Source organism: Musa acuminata, chromosome BXJ3-3 (genome assembly GCF_036884655.1).
Source record: "Musa acuminata AAA Group cultivar baxijiao chromosome BXJ3-3, Cavendish_Baxijiao_AAA, whole genome shotgun sequence".
Lineage (NCBI taxonomy): Eukaryota > Viridiplantae > Streptophyta > Magnoliopsida > Zingiberales > Musaceae > Musa > Musa acuminata.
In genome coordinates, this window is record NC_088351.1 from 38,972,422 (window position 1) to 38,989,904 (window position 17,483).

The 17,483-nt window shown below is 40.1% G+C and overlaps 4 protein-coding genes across 5 annotated transcripts; 1 reads left to right on the forward strand and 3 right to left on the reverse strand.

Moving 5' to 3' along the window:
* Positions 1 to 120: 120 nt before the first annotated feature.
* On the reverse strand, positions 121 to 4,619 carry LOC103979830 (glycine-rich RNA-binding protein 10). 2 transcript variants are annotated; one of them, XM_009396044.3, is made up of 5 exons: positions 4,512 to 4,619; positions 2,883 to 3,000; positions 2,723 to 2,791; positions 2,538 to 2,644; positions 121 to 1,049 (listed from the first exon to the last, which is right to left on the reverse strand). In XM_009396044.3, the coding sequence occupies exons 2-5, from the start codon at positions 2,989 to 2,991 to the stop codon at positions 408 to 410; spliced, it is 927 nt and encodes a 308-aa protein (XP_009394319.2). In that variant the 5' UTR covers positions 2,992 to 3,000; positions 4,512 to 4,619; the 3' UTR covers positions 121 to 407. The 2 variants fall into 2 exon arrangements, with proteins under 2 accessions (XP_009394319.2, XP_064998002.1); XM_065141930.1 differs by lacking the exon at positions 4,512 to 4,619 and adding an exon at positions 4,406 to 4,442.
* A 3,176-nt stretch (positions 4,620 to 7,795) lies between these two features.
* LOC135634095 (ninja-family protein 6-like) lies at positions 7,796 to 9,835 on the reverse strand. The gene is made up of 2 exons (XM_065144293.1): positions 8,842 to 9,835; positions 7,796 to 8,212 (listed from the first exon to the last, which is right to left on the reverse strand). The coding sequence occupies exons 1-2, from the start codon at positions 9,482 to 9,484 to the stop codon at positions 7,911 to 7,913; spliced, it is 945 nt and encodes a 314-aa protein (XP_065000365.1). The 5' UTR covers positions 9,485 to 9,835; the 3' UTR covers positions 7,796 to 7,910.
* Positions 9,836 to 11,406: 1,571 nt separating this feature from the next.
* On the reverse strand, positions 11,407 to 14,293 carry LOC135634096 (uncharacterized). Its single transcript, XM_065144294.1, has 3 exons — positions 14,090 to 14,293; positions 12,085 to 12,163; positions 11,407 to 11,695 (listed from the first exon to the last, which is right to left on the reverse strand). Exons 1-3 carry the CDS (start codon positions 14,239 to 14,241, stop codon positions 11,627 to 11,629), a joined length of 300 nt encoding a protein of 99 aa, XP_065000366.1. The 5' UTR covers positions 14,242 to 14,293; the 3' UTR covers positions 11,407 to 11,626.
* A 265-nt stretch (positions 14,294 to 14,558) lies between these two features.
* On the forward strand, positions 14,559 to 16,811 carry LOC135634070 (uncharacterized). The gene is made up of 3 exons (XM_065144240.1): positions 14,559 to 14,810; positions 16,232 to 16,388; positions 16,622 to 16,811. The coding sequence occupies exons 1-3, from the start codon at positions 14,616 to 14,618 to the stop codon at positions 16,750 to 16,752; spliced, it is 483 nt and encodes a 160-aa protein (XP_065000312.1). The 5' UTR covers positions 14,559 to 14,615; the 3' UTR covers positions 16,753 to 16,811.
* Positions 16,812 to 17,483: the final 672 nt, after the last annotated feature.

Below are 17,483 nucleotides of genomic sequence, written 5' to 3' on the forward strand. Positions count from 1 at the left end.
CAATTTCACTCCTACCATTTTAGATATTAAAGGATGGTAGGAGTGCAACAAGGTTCACATGATACTCGCTCTGGGAAGAGGCATTAAGCAAGCAAAAATAGCCAATTGCGACTACGCGTATATTCAAACATGCTGGCTTCAAACACTACTATAACTCGTTCCAAACTACATGCAGCATATCAGATGCATCAAGAACAGTAATACGACGAAAGAGAAACATCTGACTGAATCATCAGATCCATAGGTTTGTGCCACTAAATGAAAAGAGCAACGGAGATGCAGTTACACTCTGCCAAAAGATCAGAGTTCACAGATTTAGGTTTCTCGTATAAACTTGGAGCTTAATGACTCTGAAGTTGCAATTACCTGACCTTATTACTCCTACTACTGATCATTGAAGCTCCTCATTAGCTTTGCTTGTTGGCGTAGTCATCAGGCTCATCGTCGTTATCACCCTTGAAGTCGTCCTCCAGCAAGTCATCCTGATTGTCATTACCATAGCCAACATCATCCTTGCCAAAGTTACTGCTCTGCTGTTTGCTGTCACCACCTGCAGCAGCGTTGTAATTGCCACCACTGCTGCCACCGTAAAATCCGCTGCTCCGTCCATAACCACCACTACCTCCGCCAAAACCACCATCCGCTCCACTTACGTAGTTGTCACTGCCACCACCACCCCCGGCAACACCATAACCACCACCAGCACTGGCACCATCATATCCTCCAACACTACCTCCATAGCCACCACCACCACCACCACCACTTCCATAGCTACCACCACCATAGCTACCACCACCACCACTTCCATAGCTACCTCCGCCATAACCACCACCTCCGCCAGCAGGTCCAGTATTGTAGTTGTCTCCACCATAATTATTTGCACTACCACCGTCATAACCTCCACCAGCGCCATAACCTCCTCTGCCACCGTAGCCACCTCCACCACCACCATACCCACCTCCACCGTAGCCACCACCCCCATAACCACCACGAAACCCACCCGTTCGTTCATTGGCATAGTTAACCCTTACCATCCGGCCATGGAGATCCTGTTGAAGTAACAAGGTAAACCATTGACGTTAGAACAGACCAAAATTTCAGACAAAATGTAATACTGAAGAAAGATGAACATATATTTATCCCACAAGATTTCCAAATTAATTAGTTTTTATTATTTTCCTATTGAAGTCAGTGAATGCTTGAAGCAAAACTCATACATAGTTTTAGGGATTACCTAACTCTAGCAGAAACTAATAGCTTGTGTCAGCACTTGTTAGTTAGACTTCCAAAAAAATCTGTATATGGAAACTTATAATCAAAAGTAATTTGATGTTAAAGACTACAGAGTTGGTTATGTCTGACTTCATTTGGACAGACAAAATTTGCGATACAACTGGCCAGTGACATCAATGTCTTCTCTTTGTTCCATGTTCTAATCTTTCTTTGTTCCAACCCAATCCTCTGCCTGGAAGATTCCATCCTACAGACTATCGCCTATTTAGTTATGGCCTACCAATTCCATAAAGAACATTCCATCCTACAGACTATCGCCTATTTATAATTTTCAGGCAGTGTTACAGAATCATGCTTCTTATAAATATGTTGCTTACAGTTGATCATCATCAGTTATTTAAAAACTTTTATGGTATTTTAACAACCCCCAAAAATTCCAGTGCAACGGTTGTTTTAAGAGTCCCACGTTATTTACTTAGACAAGCTTGATGAAATGAAAACTGTAGTTTTTAACTTATGCAAAGCAAATTAAAAGTTGACACCAGTATGATATACGAATAGAAGCTCCAATTCCATCTATGTAACAGAGTAACATGTCTTAAAAGGAGAAAACAACATTTCTATTTGGATTAAAAAAAAGTCAAAATTTTCACTCTTACCTTTCAGTAAACAAAACTCATAAGCCATGGCTACTAGGAGGCATAAAATGGTGCACATATACAAAATTTTATTTTGTTTAAAGAAAATACACTTACTAGATCTGCACAGACCAAAGTATTGTGACATATTAAGGGCAAAAATGAAATTGAAGTGATAATAGTAAATCATAAATGAATTGTATTAAAACAAACATTCCTTGATGACCAATAAAAATATAAATAAAAAATTATTCTATCAAACAGCAGTACTGATTAATTAGATTAAGTATGGTGCCCCATATTATGTATGAACAGTTCAACAAAATAAGGAAAAGAGTGGTATAATCATTTAAAACTACACAAAATCATAAAAGACACGAATTTAGTGAAGGAATATAATATCAGAGCATGGTTATGCAGCTGTGGAATGAGACATATTGCTATCCATGTGCTACATACCATGTTAATATATTCAGAGGATTTTTCATGTACTGCTCAAGTTGATATATTACTAATTTCCCTTGCACCTATCTAATGTTTAACATCCTAGCTTTCCTTAACATATAGCATTTGCTTATTTACCTTTACTTAAAACTAATTATGCAACAGATTGACATTCCAATTTATTTGAACTCATAAGCAAAATGAATTGTCGAGAGTATGTACCTTCCCATCAAAGCCACTAATGGCAGCAGAGGCTTCTTCGTTGGATGTAAAAGTCACAAATCCAAACCCTCTAGACCTTCCAGTTTCCCTGTCCATGATCACCCTAGCTGCACAAGATAAAGCCTGTGAGCTCATATGCATGAAGAGAAAATTAGGTATAGATAAGCAAGAAGATTATCACTTGCCTTCGACAACTTCACCATAACTAGTAAATGCTTCTCTCAAACTTTGATCATCAGTGCCATATGAAAGCCCTGAATAGCAAGTAGTGAATATATTAAAAGTTGCACAAACATGAATTCAATTACGAAGATTACAAGGTATTCAGGTAACATTATGTCAGACCTCCAATAAAAATCTTTGAGGAAGACATGCATCGTATTACTTGATATAATGATGGACTGGAAGTTACAGATTTCTTCAGGAGATTTCCAATTCTATTTGCAAAAGCCATCCTTCACACCTGACAATGAGATGGGCAAGAATGCACTTAAAGCATCTTATTATCATGAAGTTAAACACAAATATTCGATAAAAAAAAAAAAAAAGCAAAAGAGCTGAAGTAACTTAAGACACTGACTAGTGGTTTCGTTTTTCTTTTGGCATGTAGTTTGGGATTCTTAACTATGTATTCAGGTGGTCATCTCAAAACATTTATGATGATTGTGAAAGCCTAGACTTCAGATATATCATTAGGCAGCCTGAGGATGTTCAGTATAGGAAACCAGCAAGTCAAGCAATTTCCACATGGACCAAAGATCAATAATTGACAAAAATAGTAGATGGCATACGTAAAACTGAAAGCCTCAGATTATTACAAAATGTAACACAAAATCACAGTTATACTGCAAACTCTTAGCCTTGACAAATTTTCTGAAAGAGCCTTTGTGACAATAGCAACCAAACTCTGTAATTTTCAAGTAGTAAAATAACTAGAAATGAGATCGGCAAATGCATGCTCGTTGATGCGTCGCATCAAAGTATCACTAACTCAACAAAATACCTGAGACTTTTAGGGCTGTACATCAATCAGACCTCAACCTCTACTGGTCGTTTTACTCAATTTTCCCACTTAATCTCCATCACTCGATTCCTAAATCCCTCTCCCTCTCCTGTCTACCTCCACTACCAAAGCAATAACAGGAAAGGTAATCCATGAGGAGAGAACTTTGCTTCAGCCAATAAAGGCAACAAAGTACCATCTCATCCTTCCACTTTCATCATCTTCATTGGGGTATTTGCAATTGCCACTGATTCCAAGCCCTTACATATGAATCCAACCTCATCTAACACTTACATATGAAATCTACCATATCTGAACATCCTTCTCCTTTTAAGACATAGGCACCATGCGTCTCTCACTCCCCCCTCCTCACCCACAACGACGCTGTTACAACAATGTCACAAGGATAACCACAACGATGCTAATTACTTAAATAATTGGAACAAATAAGGATAGCGTGTTATACGCCCAAAACAATTGATCCAACACCTAAAAGGCTACACTGGTACTCCTAGCCACTGTTATTGACCTCAAATCTGTGCATATCATTATCACCCTTCTAAGTTGCACAAACTCGAATGACAGGAGATCTTATTAAAGCGGTCAAGGTGCCGAACTCGACATACCTGCCTTTACCCATGTTAAAGAGAACATCTCCGATCAAAACCCCCCGTTAACCTATCAGCCCTAACCGAATAACTACACATCCAAATCGGTGGAAGATCTAAACCTTGGCATGCCAACGAACACCAATCAGCAATAGAAAACGGTAGAAGACGACATAAAGAGCGACTTTCATAGATCAAAATCACAATTAAACAACACAAACATTTAAGATACATAAAAGAAAACGATATATAATTACGAAGCAGATCGAGCTGCCGTGTCGATCGATCTCAACGAGTTCGAAGCAAGAAGAAAGGACCGGAGACAAAGAGACAGAGGATTAGGGTTTAGACGAAATCAGGCACCTTTTCTGGGAAGCCAGTCGACTGCCCCCTTCTTTGGGACTCGACCAAAACCCTACTTCGATTGGGGGGAGCAGCAAAGACTTATGTACTGCTGGTGATGGAATCCTATCCGTTGATTATTGATGGATGGAAGTTGACCGTTGGATGTGAGGAATCTACGGCGAGGGATAGAAGACGTTTTCTTCTGCTCTTCGTTTCGTCGTCTAGTCCGTACGAAGTTCCAAAATGACATATCTGTCCTTTATCTTCGAATATTATGATATTTCCACGTGTACTACTTCAATTGACATCATCCACTCGATTACATTAGTTGTAGGAAAATTGAGTTGTAAAATAATTATAGAAAATATCAAGAATATTTTTATTTGTCGACAATAAGGGATAGCTTAAATGGGAATTCTAACGAGAAAGAATCCGATTGTATGAAATATTGAGTGTTGTACGAAAGAATCCGATCGTCGCACTTCTAAAAATGATAAAGTAGCAATATATATTGAATAATGGATGATTTTCTTAGAACATATTTATTTTCAATATTTTCTAAAAGATATTTTTTCTATTTTTATCAAAAAAATATTTTTAATTTAAAAATATCTCCCAACAGTTTTTTATTTAATTTTTAATTGTTATAGTATTTTTATTTAGCTCATTTATAAATTTTTAATAATATTTTATTGATGTACTAAAAACATACAAGTATCATTGGAAAAACACTAGGAGTGATATTATATCATATTTCTTTCGATATCATTATTTATTTATTATTATAATATAATATTTTTTTACTTATAGTTAGTTTGATTGAGATTATAAATCTATTTAGATCATTCATAATGTTTACAAATAAATCTTATTGTCACATCTCAGATTTATAAAAAAAATAAATCATCATTTTATTATTTAATTTATAAAATAATTATCTTTGAATTTAATCTTAATCTTTACTACACTAAATATTATTTTAACTAAAAAAAGAACCATATATTTTTAGTAGGCGATAAGCCACCAAAAAATCTATTCCACCCAAATATAAAGTAATAAGTTAATCTAAAAGTAAATATAAGATAAAAACAATAAGCAACCACATTGATAAGAATATTTAAAAATCATAAAAATAATTTTTAATACTCATGAAACATATATAAATATTAAAAACAATAATATAGTATTTTTTATTATAAAACTTATATATTAAAATTATAATAATAATTCTTATACAATAAATAAAATTATACATCATACACTTGCATATGCAACATATATGAATGATCTACGTAATAGTTAGATAATAAAGGAGTATATCACACCTGATTGTATACACTCCCAACACCAAATAAAGATACCGTCTATGGGATGGATATCTTCTAACATTAGATGGAGTAGTATCTCTTACCCACCTAAGTAAGAACACATTTCCTTTCGATAGTGGATAAAATGATCGTCCAACTGTCACATTTAGCAGCTCACTAATCATGGAATAGAATCGTCTACCTACCCTCGATAGAGATATATAATCAGTCAATCATGATTATTCATTTATAAATGCATATAAGAAATAATATAAAAAAATATTATGATGGACCATACTTGATATATGACCTGCTAGACTTCGGCTCTACACTATAATGGACCAGTAGCTTATTTTGCATGTTGCACTTTTAATATAGATCACTCAACATAGTCATACATGGTAATAATCACATTAATATCATTAATTTACTTTTAAAAAAACTAATAATCAATTTCAAATGATATATTTGTATATTTGAACCATACTCAATTGACTTATAATATAATGGAACCAACCTCAAATCTTTATATAATCAATTTAAAATCATCTTAGATCGATATAATTTAGATTCGATTAATTTTAACTAGCTTAAATATGTTTGAACATGTCAAGTTGGCTTGGAATCATCTTGAAACCGTTTTTAACTTATTAAACCTGGTTTGGTCAACTAACAAGCTTAACCAATATAAAAAAAAGAATTTGAACTATATTGTATAGTGCTTTTCCAAATTGAATTGACCTAGTAGAGCCTTGGACACGAGTTATGTGTGTCGCACTTGTCCATCCTAAATAGTAAGTTGGATTGAGGTACAATAAGTTGGATTGAAGGGCGACAATATGTCTAGCGCTAGATGTATAGCTAAGCGAGTCTAGCTTCGTAGGTTGGATTAAATCTCACTCGTGAGTTGGGTTGAGTCTTACTATTAAACTAGGTCATGCTCTGATTGCGAATTAGGTTATGCTTGATTATACGAGCTGAGGTGTATTTGGCTATATGAGCTGAGTTGTCTTTAGGCACATGGGCTAGGTCATACTTCATTATATAGGTTTAACTATCATATGAGCTGAGTTACGTTTAACAATATGTGTTAAGTCGTATCTGTTCGTATGGCTATATGAGTTGAGTTGAACTATGCATGGCTACATGGGCTATATGACCACATGAGCTTAGTCATTCTTTGATAAATTAATTATAAAAATCACATCACATATTAACAAAATAAATTAATTATTTTTTATGATTAAAAAATTAATTTTAAATATGCTAAACAAAAATAATAAATTAAATAAAAATAACATATTATTTTTGATATTTTGATTTATATTAAGGAAGAAAAAATCATTAGTAATTATAATGTCTAATGTCTCTATTGGTGTGGTGAAAACATTATGACAAACCAAAATAAAGATACTATAACAAATATTTTTTTTAAAAAATAATTTAAATGTATTTTAAATTAAAAATAATACTTAAAAAATAAAACGAGAATAATTTATTAAAAATCCAAATACATTTTTTTTTTAAAAAAAGAAAAGCCCTTTAATAATTATTTAAAATTTCCTTTTTAAGTTTCTTCAACCTTAATGATGAGACAGCTGCTTAATAGTTGGTTCTCACTCTTCTTGGGAAAACCATTCTTCGACATGCCCTGCTGTACTGCTGCTGTTGCTTCAAGACTGGCCAGAGCAATAAAGTGCATCCTCGACTCACAACCAAAGCTGATTTGAGGTCTCACGGGAATGCTGAAGGGAGAGAAAGTCTCGTCCTCAACGTAGAGTTGACAGAGACGAAGTTGTAAAGCATGGTTTCTACATGATTGCTCTTGGAGTGTCAATGCATCAACTACTCGTGGGATTTTAAACGTACTTGGAACTGCCGTCATTCCTGTAAGAGTTCATGTCAATCCACAGGTAATGATTCAGACGGGGAGGTCCACTTCAATGGCATCTGTTGCCTCGTCAAACCAGAAATCTTCCTCCTCGAGGCTTGGACTCATCCATGAATACAATGGATTCCTGCTTCTAAGCTTACAACTACAGCTCAGAACAAAACTTCAAGCACTTTCATGAAAGCGAGAGCACTTCTCGTGTGAGATTACAGTTCATGATCACAAGAACGGGGAGGAGTTGACCACAATGTGGCGGAGAGGGTTGGCGACATCGCCACCGCCGGCGTGCTTGACGAACTCAGCAGGGGTGAGAAAGCTGCCATGGCAGACGCACACTATCCTGACTTCCTCCCCCCTCCCGTACTTGTACAGGAAGCCTTCAATTCTCCTTCCATTAGGCCCGTCTCCCTTGGTGGACACAAATGGCATCTTCTCCATCATTCTCCTCTCCATCTCCTTCACCCCATTGGCTCTCCCAGCCACCACCTGCTCTTCGTCTCCTCTTACAGAGTTCTTGGTCTCTGTAACCAGACAAGTAGGAAATGAGGAGAAAGCAAAACCGATGTGGTGTGCTTGAAGCACTGTAAATATGAGTAATGCTGCAATTAGATACGAATGTTTGAAACAGATTGAAATATAAGACACGGAAGTGTGTCTTCCAATACAAGAAGAAGTCAAATCAGCAACCCAAGTTGGTACCGTGGATTCCCCCGCCCTACACACACACATCTATGAGATCAGAACCTTTATAGTGATTACCAGCTCAATGGATTTCCACAAGCAGTGGTCATCATCAACTGAAAAGCTATCCATAAACCATAAAGGAAAAGGAAAAGAAGATGTAGCACTATCACAAGGAATATTAGAAAAGATCACCATTAATAATATGCACTTGAACAGAAGCTGTAGTGTATACTCTGTCAATATGTTCCTACACTATTGGAGGGAAGGAAGGAAGGAAAGAAGAATCTACCAACTCCAATTCTTATTTTTATTAAGCTGGTGGTGATCATGGAGAGGATGAAAGATCATGTGAGGAGGACCGCAACAACCAAAATCTACTTCAAAAAACCTTTTTTTTTGTTGTTGGAAGGGAGGGTTAATATGTAGCGGAATACGATTGATCGAAGTCCAAACGTGGATACTTTACCTTGCGGTGGCCGACCGTCGACGCCGCCGGCGCCGGTGGAGCAGCTCCCCTGTGATCCAATAGACCCCTGTGAGATTGGCGGAAAGCAGCCGGCCATGTCTGCCGCCCTTTTCCAAGCAGCCGGCCCCGATGGCAAGCCGGGAGGAGGAAAGCCATTTCTTGCGCCTCCCAGTGATCCAAGGTGGCCATTATCGACCGCCATTTGCTCCGCCGCCACCGCCGGTGATTCCTTTCCTCCGTTGACATCTTCATTCGGTTTTTCTCCGGGCTTTGCTGCCCCCGACCTGATCGAATTCCTCCTCTCCAATCTCTTCCTCTTCGCCTCCAACCTTCTCAAGCTCTGGACCTCCTTCCGCTTCTGCCGTTCCTCCTCGACCTCCACTGGAAGTGAGCTCGTCCTCGTCAGAGCGGCAGCGGCGTGGGTCGCCCGGAACCCGGGCTCAGTATTCAGCGACGAGAAGGACGCGATCGAAGACGAGCGGACCAGCTTCTTCCCCTTTGGGTCCACGCCGAAGCACCCACCGAGGGAAAGCCCAAGGCTGAGCTCGATCTCGTCGGACTCCCCTTCCGTCGCCTCCAAGGGCTCGTCGCCGTAGCCATTTCCAGCGAAGCTCCGCAGGAAATCCCTCGACAAACTATCCATTCCCGATGCCAAACGCTTTCGCTCCCTCTCCGCTGCTTTGTCGTCCACCTCAAGAATCGAACCGAAACTAAAGAAAACCAAATCTCGGAAAAGAAAACAGCCAAAACTCCATCAAAAAGACTTCTTTTCCTCACAGGTTCGATCTTTCCGTCAACGCATCCGATAACCAGACGCCGGATACGCGTTCGAAGCCAACGAGAAAACACGAAAAACACCAGGCAAGAAGAATGAAATAGAATAAGATAGAAGAAAGGAAAACCCTTCAGCCTCCGCAGAGCTAACGAGGGTTGACACCGAAGTTGGAAGAGCGACTGCGGCGGAAGACGTCGGAGATGGGATAATGGAGGCAGAGGAGTCACCACTTCTAGTGTTTCACGGAACTTTTTGGCTTGCCCAAAATGCCCTCCTCCTCGCCGTTGAACTCTACGGCGCGACACGCGTCCACCTCGGACCGACCCACAACCTACACGTGGCTTAGGGCGGAGGGGGCCTGCGTTGTCGCGAAACAAGCGGCGCGACTCTTCGGGGACGCGAGGGATCCGATGAGGGGAGTGGCTCTTGCGGGACACGTTTCGAGCGACCACGGACCCGCCGTACGAGCCACGTGTTTCGCTGACCCCATGTCGGTCCTCCGGAGTTCGCGACTTCGATCGCGACTGAGACTCCCATCGTGACATATGTCGTGCATAATCCAAGTTCACAATTGGGTTCAGTAAAATATTTGTTCTGCCACGCTGCGGACGAGTTTCGAGTGATTACTCGCTCAATTCGATTTAAATCCGATGGGAAGGACGACGGCCCCGCCAAAATGCCGCATTCGTTCGAGCAGCCGTCTGATGCGAGCTCAACGGTTAGGATCTAAACAGCTCGTGGGGGCCGCGCGAACTCTGAGCCAGCTACGTGCCACCCGAGGCAGGGGGCCCACGAGAAAGTCTTCGCAGGGGCAACTTGCGCGACGTCGGATATTTAAAGGAAGGCCAAGTGGGGACACGTGGGGCGTGCACTCGTGCGCCACGAAGCGGCGCAAGTTGCGCCTTTTGCGGTACACGCGTCGATGCGCGGGACGGGTGGTGGGGCCGACGTCGCTGTCGCGACAGGGAGACGAGATCTCTCCCGGATTCGACCTGCCGGGACACGTCATCTTCGCTGACGTCACCCGCAGGGACAGGCGTCGCGGAGGCGGAGGCGCGCCCGCGCACCGGGTACGGTTGGCGCGAACCCGCCCTGACCGTACCCGCGCTCAGTCGCTTTCGTCCCGACCCGATTCTCGATGTTGGACGATGCCGCTGCTCCGGCCGAGTCACGCACCGGGGAGTGGGTGGCCGTTCATTCGCCCACACGTATTCATATCGTGTGGCGTTTCAGTGACGTGTGTGAGTCGCTCATGAAACTTCTAATGGATGAAATCTCAGAAACTGGCGTCTAATGGCAGGCTTTGGGAGAGAAAGCATTACTCCTACCAATGGCACCATATGACTGAGAGAGACGCAACATACATGTCCACGCCAAAAAGTGGGCCACACGAATCTTAACGTCGTCTGTCAAGGATCACGCACGCACCTCGATTCGGTTCAGAATGACGAACCGGACCGGCGTTTGGGTTTCTATTCACATGGTGAGTTGAACCGGAGTTGGCGGCCTAATCCTATTGCTTGTGGCATATTATCTAATAAGTAATATGCAAAAGGATATTATATGTGATCAATTAGGCCCAAAAGAATTAGACTGGCTGATCAACCCGGTAAAGTTTCATGGTGAAATGGCCTGTCAAAAACAAGGCGTGCGGGGGCCCATACACGTGGGTCCGACCACAGGTTTGTGGCCACATCACCCTCGAAAAGTTTATATGGTGATTCGGTCAGCCGAAGAAGCATTTTCCAACGCAAATATACGCTGGTCCACAGAAACCACTGCTTAAGATCTGCATGTAAAGTAGGTGCTACAAACTGAAACTTAAGGTTGTCTTTGAAACATTACAACAGTTCATCATAGATGTGAAGAGAAGAGATTGCGATGAGTTCAGAACAAAAACATATGCAGTGGCATCACACATCTGTATCTGAGAATTCGATTCTTCCACTATTTTATGTCTCAAAACCAACTTTCCAGTAGTTGCCATGGAGAACCAGCAAACTAATGCAGCTAGGGGAAGTAAACTGGCCAGTTGTGGTAGTATGAATCACGCAGTGGTTTGGTCATGTACTTGTTCCACTGGCAAAAGGATAAAGAATGTATTAACAACCAATGGCAACATGGTAGCTGCATGCAATGATAAAACTTCAAATTGGTCCTTTGACTTTGGCCAACCTCAGCTCACAAAGCTCTGATATTAGGTAAGATTTTCTTGGCTAACAACCTACTTTAGTAATGCTATGAAACAATAAACTATTGTTATAGTTATACGGTATACAGTAAGAAAAAGTTAAGACAGACATGCCAAATACAATGACGATCAGAAGAAAAAGAAAGAAATATGACAGGAGGTTAACATCAAACTACTTTTAATCCTCGGGAAAAGCATCTTCAACATAGATAATCTAAGGTTTTTAACATCTTGTTAGAAAAATTCAGAACCAAGAAAGGAAGAGCAAATATCTTACCTTGAATTGATATGGTTCATTCTTCTTCATGGCTTTCTTCCAATGGTAGTGTTCAAACATCATAGCCTTGTCATGCCAGCTGCAGAAAAAGGTAAGCATACAGCATGTAGGCATTAAACTGCTTCAAAATTGAAAAAAAAACAATCTACAAAGAAAATTTCCAAGCATGACTGACTACTAGCTATATCAAGAAGCTCTGACATGAGCAAAATAAAAAGAATATAGAGCTGATATACTTGAGAATAAGTGCTCAGTGAACTATTGACTTTAACAAACATGAGCGTCCCAGGTTGAAATTTAAGACTTCAGTACATCTACATGACGGCATGCAATCACCACAATAAATCTTTTGGCAACTATACTGGATGCTCCTCTCTCTGTGCTCGTGGCAACTTTTTGCATTATATCTAGAAGAGATAATTGGCTTCTAGAGTTTAGCCATATTTCAACCAGCCTGGGACAGACTTGATTCTGCTTCATTAGGATCAATAGCAAGCCACATAGACTAGCTTAACAGGTTCCTTAAATACTATCAATCAAGATATTATAAGTTTCAATCAGAGGACCACCAAATAAATGTTCTATGACAACTAAAATTGTTTTTGAGTTCTAGGTAGGTCAAAAAACAAAAGGAAACATACTAACTAGCTTAATTTTCAGTTTTTTTGGACTAACATTTATAAAAAGTTTGACCTGTCCACCAACACCTTTCTATTACTCCTCTCTTTCCTCTCATTTTCTCTCATCTTTCTCTTATTTTATCTGTAGTCTTCCGATACCATTTATTTTCTGTTGTTATAATCTAAAAACCATCTGATTTTGATGTTTGCTCGTGACAATTATATAATGGCAAGTTTCCTAACTCAAACCACCTTTTCTCAATACTGTATTTACAGATTTTAAAATGTCTGCATAAATGAAGCATGGAGTACTTGATCAGAGCAAATTTGAGAAACACAGTCTATGTAAGTTTATTTATTCACTGTTATTATGATTTCACCAGAAAAAAGCAAAAATATAAAGGAAAAAAAAAACCTTTTCATATGTCAGGTTGGTTCGTATAGTTCTCGATGGTATAACTTCCAAGCTGTGCAAAATCTCTGTTGAACCAGTTCTCTTAGAAACAATTTATCAAAAATTTAATGTTTCAACACTTAATGTGAATGTAAGATTAACTAGCGGCCTCCTTGAGACAGTCCAAAACATTCCTAGCCTAGAAAAGACAAAATAATATGACACTAGCTGTTCTATTGTTCCCAACATGAAAAATTTTAGGCTTAGAAAAGGCTCCCAGTTCTCTCTCAACCATGATATATTCCGACAAAGCTCAGCGTTACTACGATTGCACAGGGTAGATGTGAATATCACATCCAATGCAGACCATTAACTAAAAACTACAAGATTATCTATGATTAGCAATGTACAGAGAATGGAACAGGGCCCAACACAACAAGGCATCCCAAGAGAAATGTCTACAAACACACACAGATACACACAAAAAAGGGTCAAACAAAGCTACATTTGTTTAGGAGTACACGTTTATCCGTGCCTAATGGTGACACCAATATCATCGTATCCTATCCCTTAAAAGATGGGGTAGAAAACGACCACCTTTTATCCTCAATAAACACGAAATCTGCAAAAACATTCAATGCAGCCGCTGCAAAATGCTCTCTTTTCTCCTCTTCTATAAACTTTAATAGATCCCCCTCCTACCCTACCCTCCTTCACGACAACACTTCGAAACAGCAACGAAACCTGGTAAAGAAACCACCATAAATCGCACAAGATTTCCCCTTTTCGTCACTTTGGATATCAAAGTAATTCAATACACAGAATTCTTCAACAAGAACAAGGGATTCAAAATACAGATCAAGAACCAGAACCCCAACCCCAATCGTATAAAGATAAAGGCAATCCACGGAACAGAAAAGAAAAGGCCCAGGAACCCTAATCATACACCTTACGATAAAATAAAGAAAGTAAGAGATCAGGGGCTCCTCACTTGAACTGGTTGGAGAGCTGCCACATGTAAGGGTTGATCCAGGTGAGGGCGGAGAAGGCCACGGACCCGATCCATATGTTCACGAACCGCTCTGGATCCGTGTGGGGAACGCCCGGATCTCCGCGATAGGCATTCCCAAAATACTTCTCCATCTCCGCCGCTGCTCTCGCCTTCGCTTGCTGCCTCTCCTGCGCCACCCTCTCCACTCCATATCTTATCCTATCGCTTCTTATGATCTTCTATCGTCATTATGGGCCGAATACGGCCCGATATTAGCCCATGTACCTGCGGCCCGAAATCATTAAATTCTATAAATTATTATTTCCAACGTGGCACGAAAAACAATTTTGCGGCCACCATATTTGCCGCGTTCCTTAAATGGGCCGAATGGTTGAAGTGAGCCCAATTAGGCCCAATATAATGTGGTTTCGGGCTATTGGGCGGGCTCAGACGATGGCTTCCGATTACCTTCGGGGCCCCCCACGGGCGAGATCACACGCCTCGGGCGCACGCAGGCCGATCGACGATGGCGGAGAAGGGCGGCGGCGGTATCGAAGGCGGTGGTGGCGGCGAGAGGTGGAAGGCGGCCCTCGTGAACATATCGGAGATTGGGACGAATGTAGAGTCACTGCAGAAGATCCTCGTCAAGAAGGCCGTCTTCGTGGACGAAGAGACTTTCGCCAAGGCTTCCCTCACCTCCGAGCAAGGTCGCACAATCAAGGTATCCGCCATCCAAAAAGTTAGTTCCTTTATGATATGATTCGTGTTTTGCCTCTCTAGGTCGAGGATTTGTGTACTAGTCTTGAAATCTCCGTTGTTTCCGTCGAGAAACTTAGAAGAACCTCTTTTCTATCACCTACCAAAATCAACACAGATAGTGAATCTCACCTAACCAGATTCCTTTTCTGAAGTAAAGATTCTGTCAGAATTCTGATCATAAAGATAGGAACTTCCTAGATGTTAATTCTTGAAACTACTTACAATCCCTTGCGAGCCCGCTGCTCGTTATGGATTCTTTGGGTTCTTTGCCAGGAAATAACTGAGGGACATTCTAGTCGACTTACTATCAGTCCTGCAGTTATCCCCAAATTTTGTGTAAGGAGCTATTTTTAGCCTGATGCAGACTATTGGCCTTAATCTTTGTAGTCCACTTTATACAATTTTCTAGTGTAGTGAGATTGTGATGAGGATCAAGGAATTGAAGCATATGGGAAGAATGTTGGAAATGCAATTACAGAAGAAAATTACTTCTATATTGTATCTGCAAGGATATTAGGAGATGAGATAGAAGGTAGTGCTCGGTATTTCAAGAATCTGTTGTGTTTGGCAACTCAGATCTCTAGCAGAACTTCTTCAGTCTGTAGGAGCTCAATCTGCCATGAAGAATTTGGTTTTATAGACAAGTCATCCGAGTTGGCTCACAAAGCGCTTTAACAAACATGGTGGTATTACTGCTATGTATGAGGCTCCTTCAGTATATTTTTTGTGAGGACTGAGAAGCAGACTAGGTGCAATACATTTGAATTCAAAACATCAGGATTTCCTTTCCACCGGGAAGTGGATCTGCTGAGCAATTAAATTCCTTATGTTCTTTCCCAAACAGCTCTTCTTTTTTCTGTCTCTGCTCTCGTACTTCCAAGCAATACACATAACTTCATCGCTAATTAGTCCCTTATATTTCAAATGGATACAGATCATTGCTAATTTGTTTGTTTTTTTTTCTACAAATAACTCAATTTTTTTCCCTTCATCTCCACATTAAACATGGATTACATGGCATTGAAGTTCAGATACTAAATTGGTTCTTTTGGGAAATTTTTGAGGAGATATTCTTATTTTTCTATAACATTTTCCATATGTTTGTTATGTGTTTGTGTTTTGTGATGGTTGTTATGATGTTATCCAGTGCTTCATGTTGTGCCATAACATCATAATACTTCCTGCACAGACTATGTGATAGCCTTAAGCCATTCTTTGTCCCCGTAGATGAATTTGCTTGGTGATTGGATTAAATAAGTCTTTGTGCATTTCTTCTTCTGTTCATTAGGCTTTTTAGAGCCTACCTGAAGTTGTTGGAAGTCGCTCTTGTGTTTTCATTTCATCTAGGCTTCTTAATCAAGTAGCCTTTGTTGTTATATTCAGGCTCTTGAACAGAGGGTAGAGGCTTTGGAAAGAGAACTTGATGCCGCAATTGCTGCAGCAGCTCGTGCACGTTCGGAAAAAAGACAGGCTGAGGCAGCACAGCGAGCTGCTGAATTACGTGCTAAAGATCTTACAAGAGAGCTTGAAAATACTACAAGTATGAATTTCTTATCTATATCAGCCTTTTTTTTAATATCGCTTTTCGTTTATGTGGATTCATGTTTCTCCCATGTTTAATATATATCTGCATCCGATGCTCACTAATCTTGTCACCGTCAAAAGAGGAACCCTTTTGCTTTCTGTAGCTAGTCCTTAATGCTATTGTAGATCATTTGGGAAGGTTTTGCGCTGGTCAGTGATTCATGCATTTTTCTCAACCATTTTCAATAGATGTGTTTAAGCTACACATGGAAGAACTGCGCTCCCAGAAGGAGGAGATTTCAAAGAAACAAAGTGAGATCAAAGTTTTGGAAGCTACAGTACTGACGTTAAGTAGAAATGACACAAGTGCAGAGGATTAACTTTGTGTTAAAAGATTTGCCTTAATGGTAATATAATGATGAAAAAAATCCCCTTTCCATTCTTTTTTCAGGTAACAAGAAAATATATTCTCCTCTGTGTGTGTGTGTGTGTTATATATTCACAATAATCAAGCAGTTGCATTATTTGATCTACTTGCTGCATTCAGCTTGGTATAGTCTACAGTGTTGCATGAGATGAAGCCTTCCCTCTTGCTTTCTAGTTGGCTATTAAAAGGTGCTTTAGCTGCTTCTGTGGCAGTTTGTGAAATGCCATTCTGTCAACGTTCACTATTATGAGTTTGACTGGGATGCTTCTTGTAGTTTTTGAGTACATTGGCAAATCAATTTGCCTTCAAATGCCTCGTGAGCTTATTTAATTGCTTTGAAACAAAATTTTCTTTTTCTTCATACAAAAATGTCGGATTTGCTGTAGGCATATATGACTGATCAAACGGTGTGATGCTAATGACATTGTTAAGCATTATTTGTTGAAAGAAATCTTACCATGGTAAGTGAAAGGTAAGAATGATGTGTTAGGTTTGCGGGTGTCACATGTTGACATGTGGTTGTACGAGCAGCCAACGTGGTTGTCCACGTCAAATGCCAGTAGGGTGCCATGGGTGGCTGGAACCCATTATCATGTGGTAGTTGATTCGAGTGACACATGTACTGTTGAGCTCATAGACTCATGAGAGTCGGATATCTTGTCACGGGCAAAGTTATTAACTTGG